The sequence below is a fragment of the Streptopelia decaocto genome (genome assembly GCF_964273445.1).
Source record: "Streptopelia decaocto genome assembly, chromosome: 8".
In the NCBI taxonomy this organism is placed as follows: Eukaryota; Metazoa; Chordata; class Aves; order Columbiformes; family Columbidae; genus Streptopelia; species Streptopelia decaocto.
Window position 1 is genome coordinate 15,372,846 of NC_138662.1, and position 12,644 is coordinate 15,385,489.

Sequence of the window (12,644 nt, forward strand, 5' to 3'; positions counted from 1 at the left end):
GATATTTAGATATTCTGGTTTGTCCTCCTGACATCTCAAACATGGCTTTCCAGCAGTCCACAGAACTGGGATAGTTAGCACAGTACTGGGCTAGTCCTACTGACAGGTGGAAAGAGAGGTAAAGAGACAGGCAGGTATTAAATTGCACAGTTTTAATTTTTTTTTAAACTTGTGATACTAACCTTCAATGACAAGTGTCTGTAGAAATGTTGTACTTCACTGTACATTAAAACAATCCTCATAAAAGTGTTGGAAAACAACAAGAATATGACCAATAAGGTCAAGCACAGGAACAGTTACTTATCTTTAATAGTTATCTTAGATATTTTTCAGTGACATTTTGATATTAACATACTCTGAAAACATGCATAGTATGCAATAACTTTATTAGGGTCAAATAGATATCACAATATAGATTCATCCACTGAGTAGCCATAAATTGGTTACAACAATCATAGAAGAGACTAAGCTGTTTTAAGCTAAGATGCTTTCAACATTACAGCTCATACAATAAGATTATATACTGATACACTTTGATTTAGAAATGCAGATGATCAGTTTTGATTAGTATATTGTGCTTCAGACTTTCGTTTGTGTCAATGCATCCCATATGGTGTTGTGAGGAACAGCTGAATTTCCCAGGGAGAAATCCAAATGGGCTACAAGTCTGGCTCTGGCTATTTGGGGATGAGCTTCTTTGAGCCTGGTTATTTGGTCAATCCAGTTACATTCTCCAGTAGCACCAAGCTAGTGCTCAGAGCAGCGACAGAACAGAGGGATATCTTAACAATCTTGAAACAGCACATATAGAAAGGTTTTCTTACTATAAAGGGGGTATAAAGGAATATTTAACGCTTTGTAAGGTCACAACAATACATGCGATTTTTCTGTGTTGCTGTATTAAGCAACAGGGCATTTTCGCATGGTTTTGTATACTGATATCTGCACCTCTGTTATCTTAGTTAAATAAATACCTTTGTAAACATATAACACAGTTACTTGGTCCTTATTCTCCACAGCTCACATTAAAAGATTCACAAAACATCCATAGAAATAGTGATTTATAGAATGAATACTTAGCTGAGTTAAATGGAATAAACATTGGTCAGGTATCATATATACTACTGAATGCCATTTTAAGGAAAAACATTTTAGTTACAAAGCATTCAGAACTTGGGTAAGCCATATATTCAACTTTGCAAAATATATAAAAGATGCATACTTCTTTTAAACATACATTTAACAAAATATAGTGGCAGAAGTTGAGACATTTCATTTACACAATCCAGACGTTTGGTGGTATGAAACTGCTTATCCATGCACTAAATTACGGATGACTCAGTTAACTGAAATAATAGTAAAAACTTCTGAAACAGAAAAGTATAACCAAAACAAATGCTCCGACGAGTCACAGACAGGCAGTTTTGAAAATTTAGGTGCAATATTACATGCATGGATATACAGAATAATCTGTAGAAATAATAGTAAAACACTTTTGTTTTTCACCAAAATGCAGAAGGAAATTCAATTATATTATGCATATTAAATACTACAGACTTGAGGCTACAAAATGCTTCTACCATCTTAACACATACAAAACTACCATAAAGTTATCTCTACAGTACATACTACAACATTGACTCCAGGTCACCTGTGATGAGCGCATCCCCTGTATCTGGCTAGTCAGGGAACAAAAAAGCCAACTCCAGCCCACTGGCCACCTCCCATCTGCCTCAGGAGGTAGGCTTAGATCTTCAATCAACTTTAAACACCGTGTTGTAGTATTAATTTATGTAAAACCCTTCCAAATCTGGCGCTGCTGAAACTTGAGACCTGTTAAACTCTCTACGTGTGAGGGATGCAAGAGCTCGTGCTGCGTGAACCCTAAATTTGATTAGCGAAGGAGGTCGGCCCGCTCTGGCCGTAGCTCTGGGACTGGCCATATTCACCCACCTGGCCGTAGGAGGCTGGCTGGTTGTAGCCACCGGCTGGCCCGTAGCTGTCTTGGTTGTAGCCCCCTTGGTTGTAGCTGCTGGACTGCTTCTCCATGGTGTCTGGAGCGTGGCGCTGGCCCGAGGAATGCCAGCCTGTCTCCTTAAACACAAACCAAATGTTGCCTGCCCAGAGGATAAAGTTCAAGAAGCCAAAGACCTAGGTCGGGAGAAGAAGAGCTCGTCACCCAGCAGCCATGGTCTCATAGATCAGACTGATATCATGGACCCTGCATGGTCTTGGGAGAAGTTAAAGCTGCTCCCAGTCCATCCTTCTCCCCAAACTGGCTGGAAAATTATTTCAGCTTTGGAGCAAATTCCCAGATTCACCTCCCTTTAGCTGTAGCTCACAAGGTGTCTGTTTAATTTTGTTTCCAAGAAGAAGGTTTTTAGGCCAACATAATGTTTTGTTTGAAAACATAATCTAGTTTAAATAAACTGTGTAAAGACAAAATTAAAATAAATAAGTAAAAACAGAGTTATTATAATAATTGGTCAGCTGGCCTGGAGAGAGTTGTTGTGGGTTTGGTTTTTTGTTTGTTTTTTTTTAAACATTCTGAACATTAATTTTATGTTGCTCTTTTTGAGAATTTCTAAAGGAATCTGCAAGGCACAAAACCTTTTCTTCTTAAAGGAGATCACAGACCCCTTTTCAAAAGCATTGCAGCTGGGGCAAGTTGAAAGCAGATGGGTGAAGCAATGCCCTTGGACAGACACTTTGCTTTCTCCCCATCCCACCCCTGCATGCTCATCCCACTGCTGCTCCACGGCAAAGAGCTGTCCTGAGTCACGCTCTGCCTTGCCCTGCAGCAAAACTGTATTTCCAATTAAATCATTTCAGCTAACTGGTTTACACCACCCAATTTAGGTCAATACACGGGTAAAAAGAGATGAAAATACGTTTGTAAGGTAATGGCGAAAAGTAATCAAAGTCACTTACAACTGAAGTGTTGAGGCTTGACATAACAGGGCTGCGAACGGGCAAGCATTTGTTGGACTGCTGTTTGCAGGCAGACATCAGTAATAGCACTTCGTCTGGGTCGGTTGCAATCTTTACATCTGACAGTCCTTTAGCCCAAGCAGATGAGCTCACTAGCCACAAGAATGAGAAGACCACTGTCACAATGAAATCCTAAAAGACAAATTAGTTAGAAGCATTATACTGGTGTGTCCATTGCAGGGGGGGGAAGTAAGAATCACTCGAAAATTGAAAGCTTGTGTCAGGGGAGAGAAAAAACAAGAGGTGGTTGTTTCATGGAAGGCTGTGATTACTGTCATCACCTACAGAGCTAATTTTCAGAAGCGCTTGATGTTCTTAACGGGGCAGAGCCATTTGCATCTCCAGCCCCGAGGACACAGAATCACACAAGCGTGTGGCTGGTACCCAGGATGCTGAGCTGCCTTGGAAATCTGGCTGTTCACAGCACCTGGCTGATGAACTTGGATCAATTTTAAGAAAATATAGATGCCTGGAAAGGAGCTGGCCCTCCTGAGGGCTGGCTCTCACCTCAGGTGCTCGTACAGACAGCTGGGGTAGTTTCCAATATGAACAGTTTCCATCCGTGGAAGCATCTTGGGGAGAACCTGAAACTGGCTAATACTCAGCCAGCAGACGAGGAGTTTTCTCACCAGCTACAGGTAAGGCCAAATGTCCTTGCTGCATTAGCCATGCCGCCACTAATTATCACGAGCAAACAAATAATCAGCAAGACTCGCCAAGCACAGCCACTCCTCGGCTCCTCTCTGTGCTGGTAAAGCGTTTACTCCTAATTTCCATCCACGTGAAAAGAGGAGAGAAGGTGTGACAGTCCCTCCAGGATCCAGTGCCTCCGAGCAGCTCTGCTCTGAACCACTCTGCTCACTTTTCCCTTGAAAGACTCTCAGGAGCACACACAGGCATAAACTTCTCCTTGTCTTAGCCAGAACAAGTGGCCAAGTGACACCGTTGTTGTGTGGGTTTGGGGGGAAAGGAGGGAGGAGGTGTGATTTTTCAAGCTTTCTTGTGTCTTGCTAAAACAGAAGAGCCTTTCTGCTGTCATATTTCATCCCATCTGTCAGCCCACAACAGATGGTAGAGGTGCCAAAGTCTAACATACCACTAACTGCATCGCTGCGTCTTGATATCCCACCTCCCCTGGGGGCTGCTTCCCATTCCCCCTTACAAAGTAAAGGTGTACATAGGAGGAAGAGAAACTGCTTATTAAGAACACAAAGTTTTGGGTTGCTATCTAAAGAAATAAGTGATCCCTGGGAAGCATCATTCTCCTCTTCTACAACACACCTGACATTTGAGGAAGCAGCTCTGTGGCACCACAGGGACAGGGAGCACGAACCTCCATCACGATGGAAGAGGCACCAGTCAATAAACCAGCCGCACAAACAAGCCATGAACAAAGGATTTCTCCGCTCATGCAGATGGGATTAAATTAACTGTGCTTGGATGCTTTCCCAAAGGATATATCCTTTTTTAACAGCACCACAATTTGTTTTCTGCAGGCCTGTATCTGCTGCCGAGCTTTGAGTTCCTCTGACCTCCCTTCACAATGGCCAAATGGGCTCTCTTGAAGAGCATGAAGCCCAGTAGCTGACAACTATCTTAACACCCAAAGAGACTCCAGGCAGACAGAGGCAGATAGCCCAGAGTAATTTTTCTTCTCAGGGAGATTTCCAGCAAACAAAATTATTGTATCTTATATGTCCTAGCAGTAACTGAATGAGAAATGGTCTCCTAGAGGCAACAGTTCTATTGCAAACATTCCTGAAAAATTCCAGCTGGTAGAAACACCAGATATTCACTGAGCTGTGGATTATGATGGGAGATGCTCTTTATTTGCTATGAAGCTTGACATGTTATCTACCTGGATGCCAAGCCCCCATATTGGTTCTGATTGACACAATAGACAGAGAAACAGCATCTCATTTTTAAAATGAGAAGGAATTCTCTGTCAATGCCACCACACGGTTCGCTAGCTAAACCAAGGTCTGTGATCAGTGCGTTGGCAATACCAATAAAATAAACACAAAACACAGGTAGAAATTTGAAGCAAACAGAGACAAACTGACCCAAACTAACACAATGTAGGAGCTTAAACTTGCTAAAAATAAGGAAATTTTTAACAGTGAGCAAAATTCTTCAAGCAGGTGACAGCAGCAGGGGTACAGACCTGCTGTCAAGCTTTCAGAACTTGCCCTCATGTCAGTGAGCCATTTGCACAACTCGTGACACAAATTACAGCAATCTGCATGAGTCCCTCACTCCAACTGCTAGTAGCTTGTGTCTTGGGCTATAAAGCACTGCTAGGAACACCCAAGAGCACTGTGCAGTTGAAGGACTGGTCCTAAAGGGACTATTTCATATTATTTCTCAGGTCTGGTCTTCTCCATCTCAGCCCAGCCTTCTGCTGACTTCCTCTTCTCCCCTGCACCAGGGTGTCCACACAAGTCTAACGCTGCCCGATCCTGCCCTTATTTGAGAGTACATCAGAGCCCTGGGAAAAGGGCCCCCACCTCTGGAGGCTGAGATCAGCCCTTTTACACAGGAAATTCAAAATACTGCCTGGGTGCAAGAAACACATCGAGCCAAAAGGGAAGGATCGCACAGGGGGACTTGGAGAAGAAACTATGCAGCCCGTCTGCCAGCCAGCCAACACCTTGTCAAGAATACAGGACAGAAAGGCTAATGAAACACCAGGATTTTGTCAGCAGGTGCTCTCACCAAGGCTACATAGCCAGACTTGGGCTCTTGCAGGATTTGTTCTGCTCCTCTGCACTGTGCAACAAGCAAAATACATGACTAGAGCAAATTTGTGTCTTCCTATTTAATGTGAATCTTTGCTAACCTTCAGCTTTGGCTGGAACTTGAGCCTCTCTTGTTTTCAAGTGGGTTTCGATTTCTGGCTGAACATTTTCACAGCTCTGTGTGGAACAGAGTTACAAGATAATGACATACTGAAAATAAAAGTGAATTTCAAGCTAAGCTGTTCTGTGGCTTAATGTCTATCTGGGGAATTTCTCCTTGGTAATTAAAGCCAGTGTGTCTGCATAATAAAACAAATCTTGCATTTGAATGTTTAATATCCCTATAGCATGGGTGACTTTTTTTCCCTTGGAACAAAGTAATTTTTGTAGTCACTCTCTTGAAATCTACAGATCTCTCAGTGTGTACTGTTGTATGGCTATGCTATAGTCCTAATTGCAGAGTTTCATAGGTGTCAGCTGAGATACTTTGGTTTGCCTACAGGTGCCTTTGGGAAGGAGGTGAAATAGGAGCACATAGGAGAAAGCAGAAAACAAGATTTAAAATATGCTGAATATCCAAGGGAGGGACTTTTTAAGAGCCTAAAGTATGTGTAAAAGAAAAAAAAAAAAAAAATCTAGCTGCCTTTTTCAAGCTGAAACTTGCTATGCCTGAGTTTGCCAAAAATGCCTACTTGGAACTATTTTATATATGTTTTAGAACAGAACTGTGAATGTCTTTTCATGGTAACTGAAACATTTCTCCATGGCATCAAGCTACTAACTTTCACAAAATGCCCATCCTTGGGAGGGAGCAGTCACATTGCTCAAGTCTCCCCAGTGCAGTTTTGGACCCCTCAGTGTCCAGCACAATCTCATCCAGCCAAAAGCATCTGCAGAAGTCCCTTGTTCACTCAGGAAGGGGACACGTTTCATCTGCTCTGAGCTGGTCTGTGGCTTCAGCAATCCCCAGAGTGCTCTAACACACATGCCCCTGTGTGCTCTCCATGCCCTGCTCTCCCTCCTGGCCAACATGGTCCAAGTTTGGCACGATGGCCCTGAGTTGTTATATTTGAAAACACGCAAAACCTCAGCTCTGGCCTGACTGAAGGGTGCCTGGCATCCCTGTTCCACTCCCTCCTCCCAGGCTAAACCACAGCTGCTGGCCCCATAACTGGCTTCCATGCAGGGCTTCCAGCACCTCTCCACAAGTGCTTCCATCTGCCAACACTCATGCTATTAAACCTTTTCATTTGACAAAACCCTCTCATGCTTTTACAGCTTACAAAGGAGCAACTCCTCAAATGCCAAAGCCTATAAACCCTCCCAGCCAGAGCCTGTCCAGCCTGGCAGCACTGTCAACAGGTTTCATGGACGGCCACACAGGAGTAGAGGGAGATTTCTTTACCCCAGGAGGAGCAAACCACTCAGAGGATTTGCTTTCAGAGTCACAAGTGACCTAAAAATTCAAAAACCACCCCAGCAAGAGCCATAGCCACAGTCACCGCCTGGGCAAGTGGTCAACAGCAGGTTGCTACAAGCAGCAAGCACCTTTCTACAGTGGCATTTTAGCTTTTTTTTTTTTTTTTTTTTGAACAAGGTCTCACCCTAGATTTTGTGCTGAATGAAGCTTTGGAAGAATCGCACTGTTCTTGCAATGGTGTATGGCCTTGCAAGCTTTCTTCCGGTGGGAACGTGTAGAGCCCTTTGGGAGGCACCAGCACATACAGCAAGATCACGGGCTTGTGTTTCAAAAAGGAGATGACAACAGCAGGCTGAAGCAGCTCTTTGAAATGCAAAGAGTTATTCTGGTTATTCTTTTTTTTTTTTTTTTAACTGCAAAGGATTCAGTTGTAGTCTTACAGATGGCTCTTTATTCTTTTCCTATCTATTTTCCAGAAAGCTGGACAAAGCGAAGGAAATAAAACATGTTTAATCAAAGACATCTTCAAAGAGTAGACTAGGAGTGTACTTAACTCACTTGGTCTGCAACATATGTAAAGAAACAAATGTCTTTCTGCTCAATGTAGATTATTGACAGGACTCCAGCTGCAAAGGAAAGAGCTCACCTTCTTACATGTAAGCATCTTTATGCACTGTAAGAATGAGATTATAAAGTAATCACTACAAAACTGAAATATCTCTTTCCAGGGCTACATCAGTCACTCTTCTTGGCTGAGTAATTTTTTACTTTTATACTAATTGATTGGAATACTAATAAAGTGTTTTACATTTATGCATTAATGCATGTGTTTTTTCATGGCCAATCTATAACTTCCCAAAGACAAACCTGAAGGCCCATAGAGACAGAGTTGTTAGTGTGAGTTTTAAATGGAGTACATATGGAGTACTACGGAAACAGTAAGAAGTCCGAGTGACGGGTGCTGATACATATTGTCTGTGACTATTCTTTCCTTTATTTTCCTACTTCAGAGATACATGGAAGCATGTAGTCCTGATCCCCTAAAACTTTGGCACAACTGTTGGGTTGGTTACTCTGCTCACAAGCAGCTGCAAACGTACAGATCTGAAGCAGGGAATTGAGTCAGGGGTGCTTGGGTGGCAGTCCCAGGGTGCAGGTCACCTCTGCTCTCATCACAAACCAGCAAAACCTCCCCAGGGTACGTGGTGGTACACAAGTGGAAACCAGCTTAGGCTGGTCTGAGAGATGCAGATCTACTGAAAACTGGAGAGATGTTGTATGTTGCATTCATTAAAACCTATGTCAGCATCTCCAATTAATTTCTTTATAATGTTTCTGGCGCTTGAGCACTATTCAGTCATTTGAGAAACTGGCTTGTGCTTGTAGCCACCAAGGGGAGCCCCCAGCTCCTCACCATACACATGCATCTGGTGGGAATTTGCAATGAAATTAAAATCACAGCTGCCAGTTTGAGAGCTCAGAAACACATTGCACATATCAATTAGATATTTAATCCTTGATAAACTGCTCCTTGTTCCTTTAGGAACTGGGAATCCAAGGTCATCTCTTAGGTTTATCTATCCAGTGTGAACCCCCCCAAATCATCTCTCCATGGAGGTAAGTGGAGGATGCACATGGCAAGGGCTCACTGCCAAAAGCCCTGTGGAAAGGGTGACTCTCACCTCCATCACAGGTAAGTAACACAACCTGTGTGACCAAAAGGAAGATTTCTATACCCAAAACCTGAGAGGTAACACTAGCAACAAACACGGCTCACTGCAGTGAATAAAACACGCTGGTGCCATCCAAACAGTCATGGAAGGAGTTAAGGGCTTCTCCTACTGGAAATATTTCCTTGCTGTGATGTCTCACTTCACACTGAGCATTAAAGCATTTTTCCACAGTTAAAGGGATGCTCAGCACATGCAGTTGTGTTTCCTTGTATTTGTATAAAAAAGGTAAACTTGAAATGTTTGTGACTTAAATTTTCTCTGTGAGTTTCTTGTGACTTAGTGGTCACTAAATTCTTTATAATTGCATATTCTGCATCCAGTCAGGCCACTGCAGGCTGGTGATGCATTGATGGTGCTCTGAATGTCTGCACAAAGGTTTCTTGAAAAAAAAATTAAAATAAAATAAAATAAAAATTTCAAGTCAAACCCTTTTTTTTCTCTCTCCTCTTCTCCTGTCATACTAATTTTTCAAATCCTGAAAATCTATCAGGAGGAAAGGCAGCCAGCTCTCAGAGGGTGCTGCTTAAAGGCAGATGTCATCCCAGACTGAGCAAATATCAAGCCAGGAGGAAGCACAAGGCTTAAATGGGAATGGCTTTAAATATGAAACAGGCACTGCAGCAGAAGAAAGAACAGATGAAACCATCATCTTCTAACTCTTCACTAAAAGGCAAAAAACTGGTAGTCTGGAAACAGTGCTTGACACATGGATCTCGCCTGATGATGAGGAAGGAGCAAGGGCTGCCCTTCCTCCAGCACCAACATGTGCTGGGGACTGCTGGCTGGATTTGGTGTGCACAAAGCACCTCAGATTTCTGTAGCACTTTTCTTTGGGAGGAACAATCTCAGGGATGAGACATACCCACACATCTGATCTGATGTATGTGTGATCTCGCTGGTTATGTCAGTTCAGCGTAGCATCTGCCTGGAGCTGGAGGATGAGTCGCCTGCTTGTTGCATCCCTCAGGTGAGCCCTGCAGCCATGGGAAGCTGGTTTTCACTCTGAGTTTTCCTTTAATTCCTCCTGGCTACAGCTGCCTGCTTGTTCTCTGCCTGGGGCTCTTCATTTTCTCTACATCTCCACTGCACAGCAGTACTGCTATCATTGCACTGGGCAGCCTCTGGGGAGAATTGCAAGGATGTGGTCCTCATGGAAAAGGGTCTGTTTTTCTAAAAACACCCCAATACAATGGAGCTGGAAGCATAGAGGACATGCTGGAGCAGGTATAAGCTGAGCATAACCCTCAGTCACTTCCCAATACCACTCACCACAGAAGCTGCTTTTGCTGTAGGACACACTCAGAAGCATCTTCATATTCTGAACAAATAAGGTCATTTAGGCTTGGTTTAAAGACTGGGAAATTGCAAACAACAGCTTTGGTAATGGACAACACTTAAATTTAACCTGTAGATTCAATTACAATCCATTACACAGAACAAATTAAATCAATGCCATGCTAATGCTGCAGCAGATTGCACTGTGCATCCTGTGACGAACACGACTGCAGCAGCTGCATCAGGAAAGTCCTGGACAATGGCAAGCAGCCACATCACAATCTGACACATTAGAATTATTTTTTCCTCTTCCCTTTTTCTATTGCTGCACAAAATAACGTGGCCAGAAGAATTATTTTCCACAAGAACATTAAAGTGACAGATCTCTGCAATTAATCCTTTGATGAGACAGTTTTATATGAGATATTACTTGATATCAACTGAATGAAGCAGAAGCAATGCACTTCATTTATTTACTGTTTCTGTAGGGACCTCTTTAACTTGCCTGTTCTACCTCTCCTCTATGAAGATTTTTCTCTCCTTTCCTCACAATTTTTTTGGAAGAGAGGAAAGGTCCCAACAACCCTGAAATGAAAAGGTTTAATTTCCTTTGACATGGAATGAGAATTTTCCCTTCTGTATCGATTCATCAGTTTTGAATTATGCAAACTTAAATAATAAGACCTCACATCTTCTTGCAGCAGGAAAACCTTCTCAAAACCCCGTGATGTTTAGATTACCTTTCTAGAGTTTAATCTTTTGCTTACTGTCACACTAGTTATTTCCTTCAACAGCTACAGTCTTTCTGTCCTGGTGATTTTATTTTCCATTCTATTATATTTTTCTGATGTTTTTTATCAGTCACTTTCATTCATTTAAGGTGCAAGTCTCAGCCAAATATCTGGTTTCTGTCAATCATAAAGTTTAGCTTTTTCTTAAAGCCAGAACTAACTCTTATGTCAGTCCTCACTAAAACTCCCACCACCTTCCCTTTTAATTGCTCTTCACGTCAAGAATTCAGAGAAATATTCCCTCTACTATAGCATAATCTTATCCATGCAGTCATGGAGGAGAGTGCTCGCCATGGAAGGGAGAGTGCGAGACAACCCTACAGAGACCTGACCCAACTTCAGTGCAGTGGTGGATCAGCACACAGACCTCACCAGCCCAGCAACACCAAGAGGTGTATCACAGGGTGTGATCCACTGACAGGTAACAGACATCTAGAACAAAATAGCTGTCACTGGCTTCATAGTCTTGATTTATGAGAAAGTGCACGGCAGCACTTTTTTTACAGGCCTTCAGGAATCAGTACAAAGAACAATATAGGTGCAGACAGTCACAGCTTGACGGGTACATAGAATGATAACTTTCCAGTGAGGAGCCTCATAAACCAGCACACAAATGTGCTAGGAGCTCTTGGTAATACTGAAAAAAACCAGCTACATAATTCTCCAAAGCAAAATCATTTAGCTGAATGCAGCAGCAATTAGCAACAAGCAATCTACCTGGCTAGGCTTTGGTCAGGGGAATGGTTTCTTTTGTCTCCTAGGTTAATGCCCAAGATCTCTTCCCTTTTTTCCCCACCAATGAAGCTCTGCCACAGATGTATGGCTTGGACCCCAATCCTGCAACCACTCAGCTACATGTCATGATTTGTATTAACATAATCACCGCAGGCAGTGGGAGAGAAGCAGGGAATCCCACAAGGACATACAAGATTAGGACTAAACACCACCTGCACATAGTCTGTTACTCTTGATATTAAAAGTTTAATTCACTATTAGATAAAAACCAAAACCAAACAAAACCCACAAAAAAACCCACAGGTGAATGCAGAGATACTTTGGGCATTAGGTCACTTGCATCTCCCAGACCACACCACAGCCTCAACCACCAAAAAAGCAGGAGGTTAAGACCTACACCTGAAAATGCTGCAAATACACACTTACAATTAGAGGCCCTCTGTTGTTTTCACGGTACTTGTTCTGGAAGAAGATATAAACCACTGTGGCAGCCAGCGAGTATAGGAAGGCGAAGACTGCAATGGTGACGAAGAACTCTGCCGAAGAAGAGAAGTCCCCTATCAAGGAGAGCTTTTCTCGACGCTTGCCTTCACAAGTGGGAGCATCGAAATTCACTTGATGCAACCTAGAAAACATCCCAAAGAGTGGCAGGTGAAGTACAGAAAAAGGAAACTGTTACCCAAATAATAATATAAATACATTTGCTCTGTCTCCCTATCTCATTCCTGATGTACATTGGTCCCCTTCTTGAATAACTGGCCCTATAAGTAGTCTCGTGGGCTGTGCTCTTCAGAGGTGCTCACACACGAGGTTACATCCACGTGACCATCTAGGTGAGAATGACGACCTATACACATCTTTTAATCAACCTCAGAGAAAAGTTGATGTTGCAATGGTTTGGTACAACCTCCTCCTGTGGCTCCACGTCCTCTCTCGGGTTTTGCCATGGCAACAACTGAAA

At 42.8% G+C, this 12,644-nt stretch overlaps 1 protein-coding gene across 1 annotated transcript in view; it reads right to left on the bottom strand.

Moving 5' to 3' along the window:
* Positions 1-247: 247 nt before the first annotated feature.
* Positions 248-12,644, bottom strand: part of SYNPR (synaptoporin) — a 104,282-nt gene continuing 91,885 nt past the window's right edge. Inside the window, exons 4-6 of the mRNA XM_082059673.1 lie at positions 12,110-12,308; positions 2,932-3,123; positions 248-2,151 (exon numbers count right to left, since the gene is read on the bottom strand). Of these exons, the coding sequence (XP_081915799.1) occupies positions 1,885-2,151; positions 2,932-3,123; positions 12,110-12,308 (658 nt within the window). The 3' untranslated portion in view covers positions 248-1,884. The remainder of the gene's footprint in view (positions 2,152-2,931; positions 3,124-12,109; positions 12,309-12,644) is intronic.